This window comes from Symphalangus syndactylus, chromosome 9, assembly GCF_028878055.3.
Source record: "Symphalangus syndactylus isolate Jambi chromosome 9, NHGRI_mSymSyn1-v2.1_pri, whole genome shotgun sequence".
Lineage (NCBI taxonomy): Eukaryota > Metazoa > Chordata > Mammalia > Primates > Hylobatidae > Symphalangus > Symphalangus syndactylus.
The window spans coordinates 112,230,703-112,256,828 of record NC_072431.2 but is presented as its reverse complement, the minus strand read 5'-3'; the positions used below and the strand labels follow the sequence as shown (position 1 = coordinate 112,256,828).

Here is a 26,126-nt window from a genome sequence, read left to right as displayed (position 1 = left end):
GACAGCCACCACTTAGGGGTGTGGATGCTCCAGTCACCAGAAAAAACCTGACGGTTTGTTGAATGTCAAGTCCTCGGAGCATCCCATGGAACATGATCTTCGGGTGGCTCTTCCGGCCTCATATAAGATATCCACTCCAGCACGCTCACCTCCCTGAGCCTCCGAGCCCTCCTTCTACCACCTGCCAAGGTAACTCCGGCATCATCACCTTGCTCAGGTTGTCCATCAGCATTGCCAGTCTTCTTCTAAGAGCCACCCTAGCAATGAGTTTGCCTCTAACCCTGGAGTCCTTGCTGGGGTGTTAAGTCTCAGTGTCCCAAGAAAGTGCCAGGTCAACAAATTATCTCTTATTTAGTCACATGGTCCAGCCTCCTGGTCAGGCACCCCCAAAATCCAATCCCAGGGGTACTCTCCTGGCTTCTTATGCTACATGCTAGCTAATTCTCACACCTCCTTTGAGGTGTAATCTCTTTCCTCCCTTATCAGACTGAGCACGTCCCAAGCCAAATTCTAGGATTTAATCCTGGTAAGCAGCCTGACAAAGGGGGAGCAGCTCCTGAGGACAGGGCTCCTGCTTCCTTGAGGAGAGAGGGGTTGGTGCGGGGGCTGCAAGGTTTCTGCAGTGTCTTCCTACAAGGAAGAAATGCAAGCTCCTACTTCAGAAAGGTGGGCCACCTCTGGAAATGCTGGCAGTTCAGGAGGGGTCTACAGACCCTGCAGATTATTGCAGACGTCTCCCAGAGGTCCCTACTCATGTTTCAAGGTTTCATGTTTCCCTAACCAGGACCTGCCTTAGCTTAATAGACCTGTCTTCCCTGGACATCTAAATGTCTATGGCCCTCAGCAACTCTATCAAGTCCTGAGTCTGCTTTCGTGGCAAAGGTAATGATTTCTTTGTGCTCTACAAAAGGGGCAGCTGAGGCTGTCACACTTAGCTTTTAACTGTTTGTTGAATGCCCTGAATTTCTCACTATCCCTCTGCAGGGTGTCACACCTTTGTCAAACCCGGCCAAATCCACAGTTCTTGTTGTCCTTGTTCCCTCTTTTCCTTCAAGTATGTGTATTATTGTACCATCCAGGGTATTATTCTCTACTGGGACATTTACCCAAGTCACCACTTGTGAAATTTTCAGCAGTTGGGCCACCACCTTGTGCCAAGGACTATCAATGTCCCACATTCCACGTGTCCCACTTGGCATGGAAGCCTCCTTAACACAGCTAGCCAGTGAGGAAGCGGGGCCCCAAAGCCCATCATTCTACTGCCTGCTCTCTGACACTCTACTTCTGCTAGGGTGGGGCCTCCAAGATGCGGGCACCAAGATAGGGTCCAACATGCAAGAGATGTATTAGGAGAAACACTCGTGAAGGAGAAAGGGTGCTGGAGTAGGAGTAGGTGGGGAGAGCCGTCAGACAATGATGCAGGTCTGACACCTATGCAAGGAGAATGGGAAGGAAAGAGTGTCAGGAAGGAAGAGTAACAGATACCATGCAACTCGAGAAAGGTCTTGGCCAGGGAAAGTTACCAAATACAGGTAGCCTGTTAGAGGAATTGTGTCGTAGGCACAAAGGAGCCAGCACTAGTATCCCCCTGTGCTGCGTCTTTAGCTGGGAGCAGTCCTGGGAAGCATGGCCTCGGGGCGAATGCAATGATGGATTCAACTGTTAGTCAACTCCACCCTGTCACACGCTCTCTTAAAGGGACCAACACGCCCACCACAATATCTCCATTGGTTTGTCCCACCTTTCGTGCAATGTCATTAAAATTAATAGCTTACTGATGGCTGGGCTCAGTGGCTCATGCCTGTAATCCCAGCACTCTGGGAGGCTGAGGTGGGCAGATCACCTGAGGTCAGGAGTTCAACACCAGCCTGGTTAACATAGTGAAACCCCATCTCTACTAAAAATACAAAAATTAGCCGGGTGTGGTGGTGGACGCCTGTAATCCTAGCTACTCAGGAGGCTGAGGAACAAGAATCACTTGAACCTGGGAGGCGGAGGTTACAGTGAGCCACTGCACTCTAGCCTGGGAGATAGAGGGAGATCATGTCACCAACAACAACAAAAAAAATCTCTATATAGATATATCTATATAGATAGATTTTACATATATATGGGGATATATATATAGATATATATATACTACATATATATAGATATATATATATCCTCACTAAGGAAGTTAAATGTGCCACGGAAACATCAGATTTATCCCTGAAGTCATTTACTCCCCATAGAAGGGCAAACCAGGAGAGTTTAAGATTTCTGGTACATCTAACAAAAAAGACTTGAATCCATGAAGGAATAACATCTGGATTATATAAAAGCTGAATCTAATATAAATTTTTTAAAATCATTTTTCAAAAACAAAACAGAAAACACATCAATTACATGAAGCTGGAGAAAAAGAAGTTGAAGCAACTATTATATCTACCCATGCCTTTCAAAGTATTTTGAGAATACAGATTTCTGCTGTTCATACACTGGGATCTGATTAGCAAAAAAGACAACTTTCCCATTTTGTCCTTGTGGGAATTTTTTAAGATGATGTTCACATATAAGCAGTGAAACAAAGGTTTTTCCACAACCTTTTAACATGTAAGGAAAAAAGAAAACATGTAACTCATATATTAGATATTTCTCTAGAAAGGTATTTATTTTTGGCTCTTCTAATACCACTGAGCTGACTAATTAATTGATAATTTAAATGTGTTAATGATTACAGAATTTACACTATGACTAAAAAGCATCAAGCTGCTCCCTAAGTAGCATGCAAACAGCTAGGACCCAAAAGCAAGCTAAAAGAGGACACTTTTCTTTACCTTCTCATGTCCCATAAAATACATTAGGATTATATTAGGACAGTTTTCTCAAAAGACACATGGAACAAGGAAAAAACTGAAACTTGCCCATTCTGTCCCAGTATTCAACAAAAGAAAAAAAAAGGAAGCAAACAGAAAAACTATGTAAGTAATGGCAATAGGCTTACCTGTAGGAGCACACATTATTGTGTTTTTTCCTTTCATAGCAGGCAAAGCAAGCTCTAATTGGTAATTTCTTGGTTTAAATGGGCTGTACAAGTTTGTATCAGACATTTCTGGAATACAAAAGGAGCAAAATTACCAAACAGTTCCTGCTCTGAGGAATCACGGCAATAGCTACAGTCTAATGTCCACAAATTCTGACTCCAGCAAGAAGAGCCTCATTGGAGAAAGTTTAGAATCCTTTCTCTTGGTAACCATTCTAGCTTTTCCACTAATTTGAAGTACAGAATTCTCTCAGTGACAAAGTATTGATGGCAAGAAAGAAAAAAAAAAAACATGAATTATTTTTTATACAATCATGGAAGGCTAACAAAGAGAAACCAAAGCAAGAATGGCCCAATTCAGGGTAAGACAAGCTGTCCACTAAAGGCAATGCTGTATGCAAAAAAAAAGCAACGAATCCTCCCACGATCTTTGAAGGAAACCAAACTGTTAACATTGGATTCTCAAAGCAATTTCTTATTAAGGAGCAATAACGCTTTGTCGTTCTTCAAGTTCTCAAATGATATTTGCTCTCAACATAACCAGAAGTTTTAAAAAATAATCAAAGGCTTTATCTCAACAACAGGTAGGCATATAAAACGTTAAGAGCTAGCAAAGACTTTGGAAATTATCTACTGAGTCTAACCTACCCATTTTAGAGAAAGGGAGAATTTCTAAAAGGTTAAGTGAATTAAACTCACACAAAAGACATGTAAAGGCCAGGTGCAGTGGCTCATGCCTGTAATCCCAGCACTTGGAGGCTGAGGTGGATGGATCACTTGAGGTCAGGAGTTCAAGAACAGCCTGGCCAACATGGTGAAATACCCATCTCTAACAAAAAAATACAAAAATTAACCAGATGTGGTGGCACATGCCTGTGGTCCCAGCTACTTGGGAGACTGAGGTAGGAGAATCACTTGAACCCAAGGTTGCAGTGAGCTGAGATTGTGCCACTGCACTCCAGCCTGAGCAACAGAGCAAGAGACTCCGTCTCAAAAAACAATAACAACCACAACAACAAAAGGCATGCAAGAATCTTCACGTGTCAGAAAATTTAAAGCAACTCATATTCATTGATTTTATTGTTTTTTTTTTTCCAAGGGGTAACGTAACAGATTTTATTCTGAAATGACCAAAAAAACAAAACAAAACAAAAAAACTTGTAACATTCAGTTGCAGAAGTAATCTGCACATTTTCTCTTTATGATGTTATTCTAATATCATTTTTCTTCTCCCACCACTCATTATTAATCCCAATTTCCTTCCTGATACTCTTTTATAAATAACTTTTTATTATGGCATATTATGCAACTTTCTGGTCTCATAAAACCATCAAGAAAATATGCTTTGAGAAGCATAAGGGGGCCTCACAGGGCCACAGCTAACTTATACAGTGCCTTTGTGTAAATGAGAAAAAGGAGCTCCTCTTGGAGGACACAGCCCCTCAGTGCACTGTGTGGCAAACGGCACAGGCTGGATCTCAGCCCCTCCTCAACCTCTCAGCCGGGCGCATTTGGGTAGCACACTAACTTCATCAACTTGCAGGACAGCCCAGGGATCCTAAAAGGAAACTGAGCAAGTGACTCAGAAATAGAAGTAGTATTTCTTTAGAAAGCAAGGCTGATTTGGGAATTCACAGACATTGGGTTTTGGTGAAGACTCTATTTGCATTTCCAATATAGACATGCCCATACTTTCTTAGTGGTAGAAGAAGAAAAAAAAGATAGTAAAAGAAGAAAAAAAAGATAGTGGAAGAACTAGAAGGAGAGAATGGCATTCTAAATATAGAAAAAGTATCTATTGTAACATAAATTCTCTTTTCTTTCTTAATTTTCCTTACAAAACTTTTCACAAGGCTGTGACTTTGGGTACTGCAAAACATGTCCCCACACCAAATACCAGAAGAGCACCATTATGGAAAAGAACAGACAATGCCGGGTACCTGAAGGTGGACATGAATTCTCACTAAGATTCTGGCATTCTGGATCTTCTTGGTAGAAAATCTGTATGTCAGAAGTTTCCATCTTATCCTCAAGATCTTCTGTTTCGACATCTTTTATACCTTTGTAAGACCAAAAAAGTCTTAGAATCTTCACATAATCTGATTATACTTTTATTATTATTATTATTATACTTTAAGTTTTAGGGTACATGTGCACAATGTGCAGGTTTGTTACATATATATCCATGTGCCATGTTGGTGTGCTGCACCCATTAACTCATCATTTAGCATTAGGTATATCTCCTAATGCTGTCCCTCCCTCCTCCCCCCACCCCACAACAGTCCCCAGAGTGTGATGTTCCCCTTCCCATGTCCATGTGTTCTCACTGTTCAATTCCCACCTATGAGTGAGAACATGCGGTGTTTGGTTTTTTGTCCTTGCAATAGTTTACTGAGAATGATGGTTTCCAGCTTCATCCATGTCCCTACAAAGGACATGAACTCATCCTTTTTTATGGCTGCATAGTATTCTATGGTGTATATGTGCCACATTTTCTTAATCCAGTCTATTGTTGTTGGACATTTGGGTTGGTTCCAAGTCTTTGCTATTGTGAATAGTGCCACAATAAACATACATGTGCATGTGTCTTTATAGCAGCATGATTTATAGTCCTTTGGATATATACACAGTAATGGGATGGCTGGGTCAAATGGTATTTCTAGTTCTAGATCCCTGAGGAATCGCCACACTGACTTCCACAATGGTTGAACTAGTGTACAGTCCCACCAACAGTGTAAAAGTGTTCCTATTTCTCCACATCCTCTCCAGCACCTGTTGTTTCCTGACTTTTTAATGATGGCCATTCTAACTGGTGTGAGATGGTATCTCGTTGTGGTTTTGATTTGCATTTCTCTGATGGCCAGTGATGATGAGCATTTTTTCATGTGTTTTTTGGCTGCATAAATGTCTTCTTTTCAGAAGTGTCTGTTCATGTCCTTTGCCCACTTTTTGATGGGGTTGTTTGTTTTTTTCTTGTATATTTGTTTGAGTTCATTGTAGATTCTGGATATTAGCCCTTTGTCAGGTGAGTAGGTTGCAAAAATTTTCTCCCATTTTGTAGGTTGCCTGTTCACTCTGATGGTAGTTTCTTTTGCTGTGCAGAAGCTCTTTAGTTTAATTAGATCCCATTTGTCAATTTTGGCTTTTGTTGCCATTGCTTTTGGTGTTTTAGGCATGAAGTCCTTGCCCATGCCTATGTCCTGAATGGTATTGCCTAGGTTTTCTTCTAGGGTTTTTATGGTTTTAGGTCTAACATGTAAGTCTTTAATCCATCTTGAATTAATTTTTGTATAAAGTGTAAGGAAGGGATCCAGTTTCAGCTTTCTACATATGGCTAGCCAGTTTTCCCAGCACCATTTATTAAATAGGGAATCCTTTCCCCATTTCTTGTTTTTGTCAGGTTTGTCAAAGATCAGATAGTTGTAGATATGCAGCATTATTTCTGAGGGCTCTGTTCTGTTCCATTGATCTATGTCTCTGTTTTGGTACCAGTACCATGCTGTTTTGGTTACTATAGCCTTGTAGTATAGTTTGAAGTCAGGTAGCCTGATGCCTCCAGCTTTGTTCTTTTGGCTTAGGATTGACTTGGCGATGGGGGCTGTTTTTTGGTTCCATATGAACTTTAAAGTAGTTTTTTCCAATTCTGTGAAGAAAGTCATTGGTAGCTTGATGGAGATGGCATTGAATCGATAAATTACCTTGGGCAGTATGGCCATTTTCATGATATTGATTCTTCCAACCCATGAGCATGGAATGTTCTTCCAATTTGTATCCTCTTTTATTTCATTGAGCAGTGGTTTGTAGTTCTCCTTGAAGAGGTCCTTCACGTCCCTTGTAAGTTGGATTCCTAGGTATTTTATTCTCTTTGAAGCAATTGTGAATGGGAGTTCACTCATGATTTGGCTCTCTGTTTGTCTGTGATTGGTGTACAAGAATGCTTGTGATTTTTGTACATTGATTTTGTATCCTGAGACTTTACTGAAGTTGCTGATTATACTTTTGATGGTGAAAGCTCCACAAAATGGTCATAACACTAAGATTTTTAACTTCTATTAAAATTTCTCACAACCACTCCCCTTCACCTTTTAAAACAGTTAAAAGAATCATTTTGAGTTTAAAATCTCAATTTGGAGTTGACCTCCAATGTAATTTAGAGCTATGTTACTCAAAGTGTGGAACGTATTGCCCTACTGAATCAGAATCCACATTTTAACAAGACCTCCGAGGGATTCGTGTGCACCAAAAAAAAAAAAAAAGAAGCATGATTTAGCAGACATTCGTGTCTTCCCTTTCTGACTGACTCTTGACCCAATAAATCAGATGTGTATTTATACAGTTTCTGAGACAATTTATGATCTAAAGAAGCCTAGGAAAGCTAAGACCAGATATTCAGATGTTTACCAAACTCAGCCTTTGAAACAATGCTCTGAGTGTCAGCTTCAAGAAACCAAATGATGGTTCAGACACTTAATCACAACCAATTCTTTCACCCATCGGATTCAGTTTCAGATGGCTTCCAGTAAGAGAACCAGGCAATGTCTATCAAGAAATCTACTCTGAAAAGGGGGTAAGTCCTGGAGTTTGAACCTTTAACTCTAGAATTCTCAAGCTATTTCTCTGATAATCTAAACTTAGACTGGGAGTTTGGATTTTGCCTTCCTCAAATCCTTTGGGCCAGATGGGCTAATTCTGGATGAGAGTGGTTTTCCCCAGTCCATTTTTAGGGGTTATATGCAACCAAGGTAATTTTGTAGGCAAGTAACTGCCTCCCTCCCAGAATCCAGCTTCCTGCTGGTCTCGCATTAGAGATGTAGCTCTGGCTATCTGAGGGGAAAAATGCCTCTGATGGGATGTAAAAGACCAGTTGGAATGAGCGAGCCCCTAAGTAGAGCTGTGAGGAGGGTACAGTGTCTTACCTTTCTCTATAATCCACAGTTCACTGAACTTGTTTTCTTTCTCCAAAGCAAGTTTCAAAGTTTTGGGCCAGTTCTCCTTGTCTGATCTGAGAAGGCATTCCACCAATTTCTCCGCACCTGCCATCATCCCCTTAGTGCAGCAAATCTAAGCAAGGTAACTGTAGTTTATTGATCAATTATCTCAAAAGTTTTCCCTTTATCAGTTTTTACTGAAGAAATGTCAGTCATGTACTATCTGATTTAAAACCATTGTACACTATGGTTCAGTGGGTCGTATCCATGACAATTTTTGCCCCATCCAACACAGTCTTTTAAGATACTTTTCCCTTCATCTTTGTCCTTTACACATGATGTCACTATGTCAAGCCAAGCCTTCTCATCGCCTCTAAGTTCTTATACCTATCCTCATCAGCAATATTAGGAAAATAATCATTTGACAACCATTCCCAACATGGGTATATTGGCATATAGCAATATTTGGAAACAGATAACAAAATATTAACATTTTTTTCAGGGTTGAGGAATTTGTATGACTTTTACTAATAATAACTAAAGTTTATTGTACACATACTCTGTGCAAGACATACATGAGTACTTTACATATATTATCTCATTACCCTTATGAAAATACCATATTAATAAGGTACCATTATTATTTCCATTTTACACACAAGGAAACAGATAGATATTCAGAGAAACTAAGTAACTTGCCCAAGATCATACCACTAGAGGTTGAGCTATGATTCTAACAAAATTCATCTGTGTCCAGAGTCTAAACACTTAACTGCTAGAGTCTGTAACCCCTTCTCATTTGCTCAACTGTTCAATTTAAATTTGCATAAAATGGCCAGGCGCGGTGGCTCACGCTTGTAATCCCAGCACTTTGGGAGGCCGAGGTGGGTGAATCATGAGGTCAGGAGATCGAGACCACGGTGAAACCCCGTCTCTACTAAAAAAAACATATAAAAAATTAGCCGGGCATGGTGGCGGGCGCCTGTAGTCCCAGCTACTCGGAGAGGCTCAGGCATGAGAATGGCGTGAACCCGGGAGGCGGAGTTTGCAATGAGCCGAGATGGCGCCACTGAACTCCAGCCTGGGCGACAGAGCGAGACTCTGTCTCAAAAAAAAAAAAAAAAATTTTGCATAAAATACTGTTCACAGACTGTGGTGATTTTAACTGAAAATAGGGCAAACTTCAAAAAAACTTTGTGACTTAAAAATTACTCAGATCACATTAAAAGTGACTATTCTGGCCGGGCGCGGTGGCTCACACCTGTAATCCCGCACTTTGAGAGGCCAAAGCGGGTGGATCACGAGGTCAGAAGTTCGAGACCAGCCTGACCAGCATGGTGAAACCCCGTCTCTACTAAAAATACAAAAATTAGCCAGGCATGGTAGCACGCCCCTGTAATCCCAGCTACTCAAGAGGCTGAGGCAGGAGAATCAGTTGAACTCAGGAGGCGGAGGTTGCAATGAGCCAAGATCACACCATTGCACTCCAGCCTGGGCGACAGAGCGAGACTCTGTCTCAAAAAAAAAAAAAAAAAAAGTACTATTCTATGAGTACTTTTGTGGGTTTCAATGATCTTTCTCAGGTCTAAAACAGTATAGAAAACAGAAGACACTTCCCATGTTATAATTATTTCCCCCAATTTTAGTATTTTATATTAACTTACCTGTAGAATTTCTTCACATTCCTGATTAATTAAACATTCAGACAATCAGAAATGATATCTGCTGGAATAATTCTGGTTTTAAATTCTGGTTGTAAACATTTTAAAAGTAATCTATACTCCTCCAACTTTTCAATTTTTTTGAAATCCCAACTTTCAATGGCTTCATAAAGTCCAGAATAACCTGAAAAGAAAGAAAAAAAATGTGGACTTTTATGAAACCAACTGAAAAATACTTTGAGATTAGTATCACAGAAGTCATGTTTGAATGTATGGTGGTAGAATTCAAAAAATATCTGTAAATTACCCCCAATTGTCATTGATTTTTCAAAAAGAAAACAGTATTCATTTTAGTCACCCAACACTTTAGGTCTTCTAGCAATATTTATTATTTATTGGGGAAAAAGTACTAAGGACAACTTTGAAGTCTTACATTTTGATCTTAGTATAAAATCTTTCTTCCAAAGTGCCTCATGGACTTCACCTACAATCCCTGATTTGTCTTTAAAAAGTTAGAGTCAACAGGTTTATTAAGTATCTTCACAGTGGAAAGCAGTAAAGAAGGCAAAAATAAATATAAACCTTAATTCCTGCCCCCAAGGAACTTTCCTTCTAATTTTTCTAAGATAATATTAAGTAAATGGGAAATTTACTTAATATTATTATACATGCTTTTAAAAGACATTTATTTAAAAATCATATTTAGAAAGTTCAGAGAAAAATACTTATGGCCAAGAAACATACACAAGATGTTCAACCTCATTCTTTTTTTAAATTGTAGGAAAAAACAGATAAAACATTTACCATCTTAACTATTTTTAAATGTACAGTTCAGTTGTGTTAAGTTCATTTTGTTATAAAACAAAAATCCAGACCTTTTTCACCTTGCAAATCTAAAACTCTGTGAAACAACTATTCCTTTTTCTCTCCTCACCCCTGCTCCTGGTAACCACCACTCTTTCTGTTTCTACGAATCTGACTACTTTAGATAATTTATATAGGTGGCAAAATACAATATTTGTCTTTTTGTGACTGGCTTATTTCACTCAGCACAGCACCCTCAATGTATGTCCATTTAGCAGCATGTGCCAGGATTTCCTTTTTTTTTTTTTTAAGGCTGAATAATATTCCATTGTATGTGTATCACATTTTGTTGATCCATTTATCACTGATGGACATTTGAGTTGCTTCTACCTTGTAAGCTATCATGAATAATGCTACTATCAACATGGATGTGCAAATATCTCATCAATACCTTGCTTTTAATTCTTTTGGAAATACACCAGAAGCAGAATTGCTGGATCACATGGTGATATATATTTTCAATTTTTTGAGGGACTGCCATAGTGTTTTCCATGGCTGTTACACCATTTTACAATCCTACCAATCAGGCACAGGGTTGCAGTTTCTCCACATCCTCACCTATACGCATTATTTTCTGTTTTTGTTTTTATTTTATTTTATTTTTTGAGGCAGAGTCTTGCTCTGTCACCCAGGCTGGAGTGCAGTGGCACGATCTCGGCTCACTGCAAACTCTGACTCCCGGGTTCAAGCAATTCTCCTGCCTCAGCCTCCCGAGTACCTGGGACTACAGGCGCCCACCACCGCACCCAGCTAATTTTTGTATTTTTTAGTAGAGACGGGGTTTCACCATCTTGGCCAGGCTGGTCTTGAACTCCTGACCTCATGATCCACCCGCCTCGGCCTTCCAAAGTGCTGGGATTACAGGCATGAGCCACCGTGCCCAGCCTTGTTTTTGTTTTTATAGAAGCCATTGTAATGGGGGTGATGTGATATCACATTGTGGCTTTGAATTTCTCTGATGATTACTGATGTTGAATATCTTTCCATATATTCATTAGCCATTTGTATACCATATTTGGATAAATGTCTATTCAAGTCCTTTGCCTCTTTTTTTTTTTTTCTTAAGATGGAGTCTCGCTCTGTCACCCAGGCTGGAGTGCAGTGGCATGATCTCTGCTCACCGCAACATCTGCCTCCCGGGTTCAAGCAATTCTCCTGCCACAGCCTCCTGAGTAGGTGGGACTACAGGCGTGTGCCACCACACCCAGCTATGTGTATTTTTAGTAGAGACAGGGTTTTGCCATGTTGGCCAGGCTGGTCTTGAACTCCTGACCTCAGGTGATCCACGTGCCTCAGCCTCCCAAAATGCTGGGATTGCCTATTTTTTAATTTGATTTTTTTGTCTTTGAGTTGCAGGAGTTCTTGATATAGTCTACATATTAACCCCTTAACAGGTATATGATTTGCAAACATTTTCTCTCATTCCATGGGTTGACTTTTCACCCTATTATGTCCTTTGAGGCACATAAGTTTCATATAGTCCCATTTGTCTATTTTTTCACTTTTGTTGCCTATGCTTCTGATATCATGCCCAAGAAATCACTGCCAATTCCAATGTCATGAAGTTTTTCCCCTGTGCTTTCTTCTAGGAGTTTTAATAGTTTTAGGTCTTATATTTAGGTCTTTAATGCATTTTGAGTTGATTTTGTATATAGTGTGTGATGGCTAATTTTCTGTGTCAACTTGACTGGGCTAAGGGATGCCCAGATAGCTGGTAAAACATTACTTTTGGGGGTGTGTGTAAGGGTGTTTTCAGAACAGATTATCATTTGAATCAGACTGAATAAAGAAATTCACCCTCACTGATGTGTGCAGACATCATCCAATCCGTTAAAGACCAAAACAGAACAAAAAGGGAGAAGAAGGGCAAATTCTCTTTTCTTGAGCTCATCATTTCTCTTGCCCTTGGACATCAGAGGTCCTGGTTCTCAGGCCTTCAGACTCTGAATTACACCAACTGCTCTTCTGATTCTCCAGATTGTAGACAGCAGATCATGGGACCTCTCAGCCTCCATAATCACGTGAGCCAATTCCAAAAATATATATACACATACATGTAAGTAACAATGTGTATACATATCCCATCATATATACACACACATAAATATATCCTATTGCTTTTGTTTCTCTGGAGAACTGTAATACATGGTATAAGTGTCAAAATTCATTCTTTTGCATATGGATATCCAGTTTTCCCAACAACATTTGCTGAAGAGACTGTCTTTCCCCATTGAGTGGTCTTGGTATCTTTGAGCATATACTTGAGAATTTATTTCTGGGCGCTCTTTTGACCTATTTGTCTGTCTTTATGCCAGTGCCACATCATCTTGATTGCTACAGATGTGTAATGTGTTTTGAAATCAGGAGAGATGAGGCCTCCTGGTTTATTCTTCGTTATCAAAATTTTACCTATTCAAGATGCCTTGAGATTCTCTATAAATTTTGGGTAATTTTTTCTATTTCTACAAAAAAAAAAATGCCATTGGGATTTTGATAGGGATTGCATTGAATCTGCAGTTCACTTTTGGTAGTATAGGCATCTTAAGTCTTTAATTCATGAATGGGGATGTTTTTCCATTTATTTGTGTTATCTTTCATTCTTTCAGCAATGTTTTGTTGTTTTCAGGGTATGAGTCTTTTATCTCCTTGGTTAGGTTTCTTCCTAAGTATTTTAATCTTTTTAATGCTATTATAAATGGAATTGTTACCTTAATTTCTTTTTTGGCTTATTTGTTAATATATAGACATGCGACTAATTTTGGGGTGTTAATTTTGTGTCCTGAAACTTTTCTGAATTAGTTCTAATAGTTTTTTCTAAAATCTTTAGGGTTTTCTACATATAAGATTCTGCCATCGGCTGGGCGCAGTGGCTCACGCCTGTAGTCCCAGCACTTTGGGAGGCCGAGGCGGGTGGATCACGAGGTCAGGAGACTGAGACCATCTTGGTTAACATGGTGAAACCCCGTCTCTACTAAAGATACAAAAAATTAGCCAGGCGTGGTGGCAAGCACCTGTAGTCCCAGCTACTCAGGAGGCTGAGGCAGGAGAATGGCGTGAACCCAGGAGGGGGAGCTTGCAGTGAGCCGAGATTGTGCCACTGCACTCCATCCAGCCTGGGTGACAGAGCAAGATTCTGTCTCAAAAAATAAATGAATGAATGAACGAATAAATAAATAAATAAATAAAAGATTCTGCCATCTGCAAACATATTATTTTACTTCTTCCTTTCCAATTTGGATACCTTGTCTTTCTTTTTCTTGCCTAACTGCTCCAGCTAGGACTTCCAATACTAAACCTTATTCAATTTTTAAAATAAAAATTAAAAGTACTATTTTTACCTAACAGGTTGGTAAGGATTAAAATAACTTATAATATCCAGATTAATCATATCCCCAAAGTGGAGAAACAGTGCTTTCTCTGATGAGAAACAGAAACAAGCCCTTTGGAAAGACTTGCTCCATTGCTGATTTCAACCAACCTCCTGACTGCCCCTCCCCTTAGCAGTTTCAACACAACAACCAACCAGCACTTCTTCCTGATAAGAGACCACCAACCACAGAGTGGGTCTGGCCGGTCTATGAAGGATGTGCAGTGAGAGTTTTCATGTCCTCTGCTTCACCTTCTGACGTCAGAGGGCCAAAAACTCCACCCTTGGATCATGCTAACACTGACAGTTTTTGAACATGGGTCCCATGGAAAGGCATGAAGCTCAACTTCCCAGGTGCATGCTTCTACTTTCATGACTCCTCCTGTAGCTTACTGAATATTTGGTCACGCTGTTCAGCATAAGTCTCTGTTTTACTCTTCCCACCCTCAAAGTGCCTGTTTCCTGCTTCTGGCCCGAGGCTACACTTCCCAGCCTGTCAAAATGGCCACCATGCAGACTGCAACCCTTTATGAAAAATAAAGCTCTCCTTTCCAAATTTATGAACTTCATGATTCTTCTGTTGATAGAAAACATAGCTCTGAAAACAGAAATGTAAAAATTATGTAATATTTGATGCATGTACTAGAATATTTGTAACATATATAATAAAGAGTATAACAAGAAAAGGAACACATGTGAACCTACTATCCAACTTAAGAACCACCATATTCCGGCTGGGTGCAGTGGCTCATGCCTGTAATCTCAACAGTTTGGGAGGCTGAGGCAGGTGGATCACTTGAGGCCAAGAGTTCAAGACCAGTCTGACCAACATGGTGAAACCCCGTCTCTACTGAAAATACAAAAATTAGCTGGGCATGGTGGCATGTGCTTGTAATCCGAGCTACTCTGAAGGCTGAGGGAGAATTGTTTGACTTGGGACCCAGGAGGCAGAGGTTGTAGTGAGCGGAGATCACGGCACTGTACTCCAGCCTGGGCTAAAGTGAAACTCTGTCTCAAAAAAAAAAAAAAAAAGAGAAAAAAGAACCACCATATTCCAATTATTTGTGCCTTCTCTTTCCAACCCCTCTGTCTCCCTGCCAAAGTCACTACTTCCCTATATTTAATATATCAATACCTTAATTTTTTTATAGTTGCATATATTTGATTCCCTAAGCAATATGTTAAGTTTAGCTTTTTGGAGCTTTACAAATATTCTATCTTATGACATGAAGTTTCTCTTTCTTTAAAATTTAACATTACATTTCTAAGACTCACCTCAGTCATCATCTATAGATGTGTTCACGCCTTTTCATCGTAGTTTAACGGACCATGTGTAAATATTATAAAATGTATGTATCCATTCTCCTTTTAAAGGACATCAGGGTAATTTCCAGTTTTGTTTGCTTGCTTTTGTTACTACAATTATAGTATGAACACTCTTATATGCATATTCTGGAATATATGTATAAGTTCTTCTAGGACACAAACTTAAGAGTGAAACTTCTGGATAGAAGGATACATGAGAGTTGAACTCTACGAGGGGATATCAAGTTATTTTTCAAAATAGTTGTATCAATTTACACTCCACATAGTGATATTTAAGATTTCTGGCCAGGCATGGTAGCTCACGCCTGTAATCCCAGCGCTTTGGGAGGCCGAGGCAGGTGGATCACCTGAGGTCAGGAGTTTGAGGCCAACCTGACCAACGTGGCAAAACCCCATCTCTACTAAAAATACAATAATTAGCCAGGTGTGGTGGTGGGCACCTGTAATCCCAACTACTCAGGAGGCTGAGACATGAAAATGGCTTGAACCCAGGGGGCAGAGGTTGCAGTGAGCCGCGATGGTGCCATTGTGCTCCAGCCTGGGCGACAGAGCAAGACTCTGTCTCAAAAAAAAAAAAAAAAAAAAGATTTCCATTAAATATCTTCTTTAAGCCTTAGCACTGTTGGACTTAAGTTTTGCTATCTAGTAGTTATAAAATGTTATCTCACTGTGTTCCTAATTTACAATTCCCAAATTCCTAATTGGGCTGAGAATCTTTTACATTTATTCACTTTTCATTCTTCGTATTCGTTGAAATGTTTGTCCAAATTTTTTGCTCTATGTATGTTTTCCTTCTTTTTCCAACTGATTTTAAGACCTTTTTAATATATTCTAGATTCTAATCCTTTGGTGATTATATAGTTTGAAAACATCTTCTCCCAGAGTTTGTGATTTGTTTGTTTTTTTTTCACTTTCTTTATAGTGTTTTTGATAAACATGATGTACGGAATAAAAATGTGTTTATTTATTTGTATCCACATGGGCATAAAAGTTAGAGTTTGTTTTTTAAATACAGGGTTTATTTATTTATTTATTTAAATTTGAGGAGGAGTTTCACTCATTGCCCAAGCTGGAGTGCAATGGCACAATCTCAGCCCACTGCAACCTCCGCCTCCTGGGTTCAAGCAATTCTCCTGCCTCAGCCTCCCGAGTAGCTGGGATTACAGGTGCCCACCATCACGCCTGGCTAAGTTTTGTATTTTTAGTAGAGACAGGGTTTTGCCAAGTTGGCCAGGCTGTTCTCAAACTCCTGACCTCAGGTAATTTGCCCACCTAGTTCTCCCAAAGTGCTGGGATTACAGGCGTGAGCCACCACGCCCGGCCCAGGGTTTGTTTTTTAAATACAGGGGTCTCCCTATGTTGCCCAGGCTGGAGTGCAGCAGCACCATCATAGCTCATGGCAGCCTCAAACTCCTGGACTCAAGCAGTCCTCCTGCCTCAGCCTCCTGAGAGGCTGGGACTACAGGCATACCCCACCATGTCCAGCTTGAGTTTGTTCAGTTTTTAATATTATTCTGTTAATAAATGCTATTTTTTGAATAGTTCCTCCCTTCCCAGTAATCCTCCTTTCTCAGTGATGTCTAATATATCAGGTTGCCATAAAGTTATGGGCCTAATTAGAGGGTCTCTATTCTGTTTCAATGGTCAGTTTGTCAATGCCAGAACCAACATTTCACTGTCTCAATGCCTGTAGCTTTCTAATAAATGTTGACATGTAGAAAGAAAAGCCCCAATCTACTAAATTTGTCTTCTTTAGGGGTGTCTTGACTATTGTTGGGTCATAGTTCTCCCATATACATTGTAGAATCAACCTGCCACACTCACTGAAAAAGTATGTAGGATTTTTATTAGAATTATATTGAATATACAGATCAATGTAGAGAGAACTGACATTTTTATGATCTCAAGCCTCCTTCTCTATGTGCATGGGTATGTGTTTCCATTTAGGACTTGTTTAATATCTTTCAATAACATTTTATCATTTTCTCCATTCAGACCTTATACATCTTTTGTTAGATTTATTCCTAAATACATTACAATTGTTATTATTGGGAATGATACTTCATTTTGGATTACATTTTTTGTTTGCTTCCATTGGGCAGAAATGCAACCAATTTTTGTATACTGGTCTTATATCCAAATAATCTTGCTAAACTCTTCCATTAGTGACAATAATCTCTCTGCAGATTCTTTTGTTGGATGTTTCAGGTAGACAATTATGTCATCTGCCTAAAAACAGTCTTTACATTGCGTCAGACTAAGAGGCATGAACTATAAGTGGATACTTCAAAATTAATAGCTTTTCACTTTTACAGTATTGTCAAGCAGCAAAGTAACATACTCTGATTTGTGATTAAAAAGAATGAACTAACCTGAATGGTCTAGGGCATCCAAAAAGCCATGAAACCAGCCTTCCTCCTGGAGCTCCAACAGGAACTTGAGAAAAAGTGTGGCAGCCTCCAATGGGCTCTTGTTGTTTTTCTCAGCCTGAATACACTGCACCTCTTCTACAAACAGAAGCAAAATGACTCATCAAACTGCAGAACTATTAATCATTAGAAAAACCAGAAAAGGATCACCAGACCTTCCCAAACAGGGACAGGAATTGTAACAAGTCACAGCATTGGAAGAATCTTTGGAGAGGCAGCAAAACCTCTGCCCAGGCTGACTATGCCCATTCTTCACCAAGCCACTATTCCCATCCTCTCTGGAAACCTACAGTTTGGTGTAGAGGTCTGAGCACACATTCTAGAAAAGGAGTTTCTTGAAGATATATCAAAAAAACTCCCTGCAAAAAGGGAGAAGTCATGGTGGCCTCAAACTATCCTCCTGCCTCAGCCTCTCACAGTACTGGGATTACAGGTGTGAGCTACTGCACCCAGCCTCTACAAAAAAAAAAATTTTTTTAAATTAGTTGGGTATGGTGGCTCACACCCATAGTCTCAGCTACTTTGGAGGCTGAGGTGGGAGGATCACTTGAACCAAGGAGTTCAAGGTTCTAGTAAGTTATGGGAGCAACACTGCACTCCAGCCTGGGCAACAGAGTGAAAACTTGTCTTGAAATAGGACAAGGAAAGGAGAAGGAAGGAAGTAAGGGATACTTTCATGGTCCTTTTGAGAGAAAACTATCTACCAACCTGCTAGTGGTCATTCTAACTTTGTACACTAATTTTATGCCCAGGGACTAGTAACAAAAATGCTACCATGGTATGACCTGATACTTGATAATTTTCTGGGTTTTGTTTTCCATTGTTGATGGAATGCAAATTCCAAGGGAGTAAGCAAGTTGTCAGGCTGATGAACCACTATATTCTCATAGATTAGAAGAAGACCTAGCACATAATAGACAATAAAAAAAGGTATGTTTAATGAATGAAGGACGAGAAAAAGGAATGCCTTATAATCTTGCTCTACTTAAAGGGATCTCTGCCAAGGTCTCTGTCTTGACAACAGTAAAATCAACCCTTTCAAAAAACAAAATTCAATGGTTTTTGGAGCTGTGAATCCATTACTACTGTCTAATTTTAGTACATCTTCATTACTATAAAAAGAAAACCTATATCCATTAGCGGTCATTCCCTCCTTTCCCTCTCCTTAGCCCCAGGCAAACACTAATCAAATTGAGTCTCCGTGGATTTGCCTATTTTACACATTTCATATTAATGGAATTGTACAATGCACAGTCTGTGTCTGGCCTCTCTTACTTTGCATAATGTTTTTAAGGTTTAACCATGTTGTAGCATGTTATTATTCATTCCTTTTTATTGCCAAATAACATCCCACTGTATGGATACACTACATTTTGTTTATCCACTCATCAGTGGGCATTTGAGTTGTGTCCACATTTTGGCTATTACAAATAGGCATGCTATGAACATCCATGGGCAATTTTATGTGACGATGTATATATTCATTTCTCTTGAGTATACACATAGGTGTGAGATTTCTAGTTCTTACGGTAACTCCATTTTTAACATTGTAGGGAATTGTCAAACCATTTTCCAAAGGAGCTGCACCATCTTACATTCCCACCAGTAATCTAAGAGGATTCCAATTTCCACACATCCTTGACAGTACTTCTTACCATCTTTTTCATTTTAGCTTCCTGTATTAGTTTCCTGTGGTTGCAATAACAAATTCGGACAAACCAGGTGGTTTAAACAATAGAAGCTTGTTCTCTCTGTTCTTGGAGGCCAGAATTGTGAATCACGGGGTCAGCAGAGTCATGCTTCCTCTGAAGGCTCTGGGGAGAATGCATTCCTTGCCCTTCCGGTTTCTGGTAGCTGCTGGCGTTCCTTGGCTTGTGACAACACTCCCTCCAACTTTGCCTTCTGTTTCTCTGGCTTGTGGCCACATCACTCCAATCTCTGCCTATGTTTTCACACAGCATTCTCGTTGTCTCTATGTCTTCACATGGCTGTTTTCTTAGAGGGACACCAGTCATATTGAACTAGGGGCCTGCCCTACTCTAGTATGACCTCATCATAACTAATTACCTCTGTAAAGACACAATCTCCAAATAAATCACATGCTGAAGTACTGGGGTTTAGGACTTTAACATATATTTTGGGTAGAGGGACACAATTCAACCCATAACAGCAACCTATCTTGTTACCTATCCCAGCTTCCCTGGACCCATAATCCTACCGTATTCCATTGAGTCAGTTCATTCTGTTCCTAAGCCCATTCCTTACAGCTGTACTTTTGTTCCCAGGCCTCCCTACTGCTTGAGCTTCCTTTCAACATGCTAACAGCCATTACAGATATTCCACGTGGAGATGCAAATTTATCCCAGCCACAGCTACCGCCTTCCCAGATAAACAGCCTTGCAGTATCCTGGGCAGTTCACATTTACTTTGCATGTGGTCAGGCCCATCCTTCTACTACCTGGCCCCAATATCTGCTGCTACAGAGTAGTGACAATTTCCTCAAAAGCACCGACAATGCAGACAAAACTTCATCTTTGACAGTATTTCCCACTGCCTTTGCTGTCCTGGGGCCCACTGTGATGTCAACCTCAGCTTCTCAAGGTAGAATTTCTTGATCCCTTCTCTGCTTTCTCAGTCTCTTTACTGACTAAAGCTCTTTATTGACTACTGACTAAAGCACTTACACTGCACAGTATGTAGTAAATGTGGGCCTGTCTTCTACCTGAGACTGTGACTTGGAACATTTGTCTTGTAATCATCAGCACAGTACCTGGCTCATGCACGTGTCCAGAAAGTGCTACCAAAGGAATGGATACTCAGAATACTGCCCATGTGGTGCCCCTCCAGAATCATGGTTGGCCTTTGACTCCAAAACACTATAAAAAATCTGCAGCTGGGTACAGTGGCTCACACCACTAATCCTAGCAATTTGGGAGGCCAAGGCAGGTGGATCACTTGAGGTCAGGAGTTCGAGACCAGCCTGGCCAACATGGTGAAACCCCATCTCTACTAAAAATACAAAAATTAGCCAGGCGCGGTGGCTGGTGCCTATAATCCCAGCTACTCGGGAGGCTGAGGCAGGAGAATCATTTGAACCCGGGAGACAGAAGTTGCCGTGAGCCGAGATCATGCCACTGCACTCCAGCCTGGGTAATAGAGCAAGACTCCAAAAAAAAAAAACAAAAAAACCCACACACACCCCCAGGTCTGCCTTGAAACATCCTGGACAACCTGTGAGTAAGAAAAGTCCTGCAGCTTCCAGGGAACCATGCAAGTTCTCCAGGAGAAACATGGCTTCAGTGCTCCTTTTCCGAGATGTTACTAGTGTCAATAATCACAATATCTGATTGCAGAGAGGGTTACAGTAAACGAGATGCTGGATGTGGGCATGGGGAGAGTGTAGATAAGCTCCCTTTGCTTTCCTTGGACGGCAAAAATACAAAAATTAGCCAGGCATGGTGGCCAGTGCCTGTAATCCCAGCTACTCAGGAGGCTGAGGCAGGAGAATCACTTGAACCCCGGAGGTGGAGGCTGCAGTGAGCTGAGAGCTGAGATCCCACCACTGCACTCCAGCCCAGGCAACAGAGCAAGACTGTCTCAAAAACATATATATATATTATACATTTAATACATTTAATATATATAAAATATATAAAATATATTTAATATACAAAATATACAATATATAAAAGTATATATCTATTATATATAATAGATATAATATATATTTAAACATATATAATTATATATTCATATTATATATTATATATATTTTATATACATAATTATATAGTTTATATTATATCTATTATATATAATAGATATTATATATAATACATAATTTTACATATTATATGTTTTATATATTAAACATATAATAGATACAATATATATGTCACAATTAAAGTTAACCAATAGAATCTAGAGCTTCCAAAGCAGCCTAGAAAAAAATAGGGAATAGAGAAAAACTTTATCAATCTAATAGAAAATAGAAAAAGGAGTTGAACCCAAAAGGTATGTGGATAGAGATGCACATTATAAAGTAAAAAGGCATAAATAAGAAAAATGTAAATCAACTTCATAACAATGGTTGCCTCTGCAGAGGGAATCAAAAGAAGACCTCAAGGGTATCTTTCACATTAAAAATTAAGAAGTTCTCAGCGTGCTTTTTCTTTTAACTTACTTTCTGGTATTTTTATCGTGATTGCACTCTATAAATTGGCATGGGGATAATTGACATGTTTACAAACCCATAGTCCCCATGCAGAAACGTAGGCTGTCTCTTCCTCACTCAAATCAAAGCCAGATTTCTCTTCAGGGACTTCATAGTTTTCTTCATATCATTTCAGCATTTTTTTTGTTAAATATATGACTATCTTCAATCACATGTAATATCCTCTAGAAACCATCCTTCTACATATCTAATTATGTGTATAAATATATAGTTTTAAATAAATAAGATTGAACAAATCTGCTCTTTTCCACTCAGTGGATTACAGATGTTGTTTCCTATTAATAAATACGTACCTACATCAACTTTTAGTGGCTGCATAGTTTTATGTCACATAAATGTAGTATAATGTAATGTATTCCTTATTAACAGGTAACTAAAATGCGTTTAGTACAGACACACCTATGTCTTTACCTGCTTTACCAACTTTTCCCTGGTATAAGTTCTCAGAAGTATAATTCCTCAGTTTAATGGTATATGCTTTTAAATGTTGAGGCCCGGCGCGGTGGCTCATGCCTGTAATCCTAGCACTTTGGGAGGCCAAGGCAGGCAGATCACTTGAGGTCAGCAGTTCAAGACCACCCTGGCCAACCTGGTGAAACCCCCATCTCTTCTAAAAATAGAAAAATTAGCCAGGCGTGGTGGCTTGCACCCGTAATCCCAGCTACTCAGGAGGCTGAGGTAGGAGAATCACTTAAACTTGGAAGGTGGAGATTGCAGTGAGCTGAGACTGCGCCACTGCACTCCAGCATAGGCAACAGAGTGAGACTCTGTCTCAATCAATCAATCAATCCATAAACGAATAAATGAATCAATGAAGGAAGGAATGAATGTTAATACATTTTCCCCAACTACCTTCCAAACTGTACTAACCCTCCATCCATAGTGTATGAATGATATTTCCCTCCATAGCACTGAATTTGCTCAATCTTCATAACTTTTGCAAAACTGAGAGACAAAAACAGACCAAACAAACAAACTTCACTGTTTTTAATGATTTCTTGTGGGATTTCTTCCACCTTTGGCCAGTGTCTTTTGTTTTGGTTATTTCTTAATACATTTCCTGTTCATGTCTCACAGCTAGTTTTGAGAGGTCATTCGTATTTTTTTCTAAATTGGATTTGTAAGAATCTTTTATGCATTTAGGGAAATGTTATATAATCTGGCTCGTTTTTCCAGTATATGAAAATACTGTTTGTCCAGTATAATCTCACTTGTTTTCCAGTAGATAAAAGTGCGTGGCCTCTGTTTTTATTTTATTTTACATATCTATTGCAACAAGACTGAATGAACTCTGTTAGTTCCGGTAATTTGGGGGAATTTTGTTTTTGTTCTTTATTTTGGCCAGTTTGCTTTCTTTGGAGTTAACTGGCTGTTCTTTTTGCAATTACTTCAGTCAAATTAATTAATTCATAAGTGTTCATTCTTTTGAAATACCAATAAATCCATTTAGGCTATAAATTCTGATTAAAAGCTTATTACATCTTAAAATATATAATGTGTTGGCTGATTGCCATGCTTACTTTTAAAAGTAGCTATACTTGTTTAGATTTTCTCATTCTGCTAGGAGTTACTCAAAAGGATGCTATTTTGAAATTCTTTGAAAATTTTTTTAAATCTATGATTAATTTCTGGGATATAGAATAATAGCTAACAGTAATTCAATACCATGCAGTTTAATTTCCAAAACACCCAAACACGGTTGTTATTCTGATTTTACAAATGAGGAAACTGAGGCAAACGAGAGTTAAGACATTTGCCCAGAGTCACAGAGCCTACAAATTTGAAAATAAAACTCATAAAAGTTATGCTTTGGGAATTTATTAAATATTTATCTGTAACTCATATAGGATCACTTTGGCAAAGCTTTTTAAGAATTGGAGGAGAAGGATATATTCGCTATATGATACAAAATGGAAAACACAAACATTAAATCAACATTATTAAACAGATCATTTATACCTTTATCATTTATCTGACTTAGCAGTACTAATAAAGATGTTTTATAATTCTCATATTTCTTGACATTTTCTAATATTTAATAAACAAAGATTTATGTGTACCAAATCTTCACTGTGATATCTCAATACCTTTATCATTTTATCTTAATACTTTCCACTAGTGCAATTTAAGTATAATTCTTGCTTTCTTTTTGTATGCATTTATTTAATATATCTTTGTCCCTTCTTTGTCTCTTTTTTATTTACGTATTATTTTTGAGACAGGGTCTTGCTCCGTTGCCCAGGCAGAAGTACAGTGGCATGATCATAGCTCACCATAGGCTCAATTTTCGGGGCTCAAGCAATCCTCCCACCTCAGGCTCCCAAAGTGCTGGAATTACAGGCATGAGCCACCAAGTCTGGTCCCCGTTTTTATTTTTTATGTTATTAGACTTTACATGGGTCTCTGGCAGATGACCAAAACCTGGATTCTGCTTTCTGACTCATTTACACCTATTTAAAAAATGTTTGACCTAATTACATGGCCATAGCTGATATAACTAGTTTTCCTTGTGTTATCTTGTTTATATTTCCCTTTCCTATATTTTCTGGTTAGCTTAAATTACTAGTTTCTTTTCTCTTCTCGAGAACAACAAAACATATATAACCTCATTTAAATTGTATAATTATCTGTAACCATTCATATAGCTTTTTAAAACTACAGAAGCAAGTGGAAAATGGTAATATTTTAAGTCTCCCCCTTTTGAGGCAAGGGATTTAACTCTTATTTATCATAATTTTCCCTAGCTTCTTACAGACTCAATCTAAAATTTTAAACCAAAGTATTTACTTAATTTTTTTTTTTTTTTTTTTTTTTACTATATGAAAATCCTCTCTTAAAAAATGCTTGACTAGGAACCAGGGCAAGATGGCCAAAAAGGAACAGCTCCAGTCTGCAGCTCACAGAGAGATCAACACAGAAGGCGGGTGATTTCTGCATTTCCAACAGAGGTACCTGGTTCACCTCACTGGGACTGGTTAGACAGTGGGTGCAGCCCACAGACAGCAAGCTGAAGCAGGGTAGGGTGTCACCTCACCTGGGAAGCACAAGGGGTCTGGGAACTCCCTCCCCTAGCCAAGGGAAGCCATGAGGGACTGTGCCATGAGGAATGGTACACCCTGGCCCAGATACTATGCTTGTCCCCCACAGTCTTCGCAACCAGCAGACCAGGAGATTCCCTCCGGGGCCTATGCCACCAGGGCTCTGGATTTCAAGCACAAATCAGGGTGGCCATTTGGGCAGACACCGAGCTAGCTGTAGGAGTTTTTTTTCATACCTCTGTGGCACCTGGAATGCCAGCAAGACAGAACCATTCACTCTCCTGGAAAGGGGGCTGAAGCCAGGGAGCCAAGTGGTCTAGCTCAGCAAATTCCACCCCTACAGAGCCCAGCAAGCTAAAATCCACTGGCTTGAAATTCTCGCTGCCAGCGCAGCAGTCTGAAGTTGACCTGGGATGCTCAAGCTTGGTTGGGGGAGGGGCATCCACAATTACTGAGGCTTGAGTAGGCTGTATTCCCCTCACAGTGTAAACAAAGCCACTGGGAAGTTCAAACTGGCTAGAGCCTACTGCAGCTTGGCAAAGCCACTGTAGCCAGACTGCCTCTCTAGATTCCTCACTCTGGGCAGGGCATCTCTGAAAAGAAGGCAGCAGCCCCAGTCAGGGGCTTATAGATAAAACTCCCATGTCCCTGGGAGAGGGCACCTGGGGAAAGGGGCAGCTGTGGGCACAGCTTCAGCAGACTTAAATGTTGCTGCCTGCTGGCTCTGAAGAGAGCAACAGATCTCCCAGCACAGTGCTTGAGCTCTGCTAACGGACAGACTGCCTCCTTAAGTGGGTCCCTGACACCCGTGCCTCCTGGCGGGGAGACACCTCCTACCAGGGTCAACAGACACCTCATAGAGGAGAGCTCCAGCTGGCATCTGGCAGGTGCCCCTCTGGGAGGAAGCTTCCAAAGGAAGGAACAGGCAGCAAACTTTGCTGTTCTGCAGCCTCCACTGGTGATACCCAGGCAAACAGGGTCTGGAGTGGACATCCAGTAAACTCCAGCAGACCTGCAGCTGAGGGGCCTGTTAGAAGGAATACTAACAAACAGAAAGGAATATCATCAATATCAACGGAAAGGACATCCACACAGATAACTCATCTGAAGGTCACCAACATCAAATACCAAAGGTAGATAAATCCACGAAGATGAGGAAACGCCAGTGCAAAAAGGCGGAAAATTAAAAAAACCAGAACCTCTCTTCTCCTCCAAAGGATCAAAACTGCTCGCCAGCAAGGGAACAAAACTGGA

General features: G+C 39.8%; 1 protein-coding gene across 1 annotated transcript in view; it reads right to left on the bottom strand.

The window, feature by feature from the left end:
• Positions 1 to 26,126, bottom strand: part of LOC129490288 (antiviral innate immune response receptor RIG-I-like) — a 337,723-nt gene that overhangs the window by 47,757 nt on the left and 263,840 nt on the right. Inside the window, 6 exon segments of the mRNA XM_063609082.1 lie at positions 2,987 to 3,094; positions 4,966 to 5,085; positions 7,942 to 8,086; positions 9,618 to 9,661; positions 9,664 to 9,798; positions 17,544 to 17,678. Coding sequence (XP_063465152.1) covers positions 2,987 to 3,094; positions 4,966 to 5,085; positions 7,942 to 8,086; positions 9,618 to 9,661; positions 9,664 to 9,798; positions 17,544 to 17,678 — 687 coding nt within the window.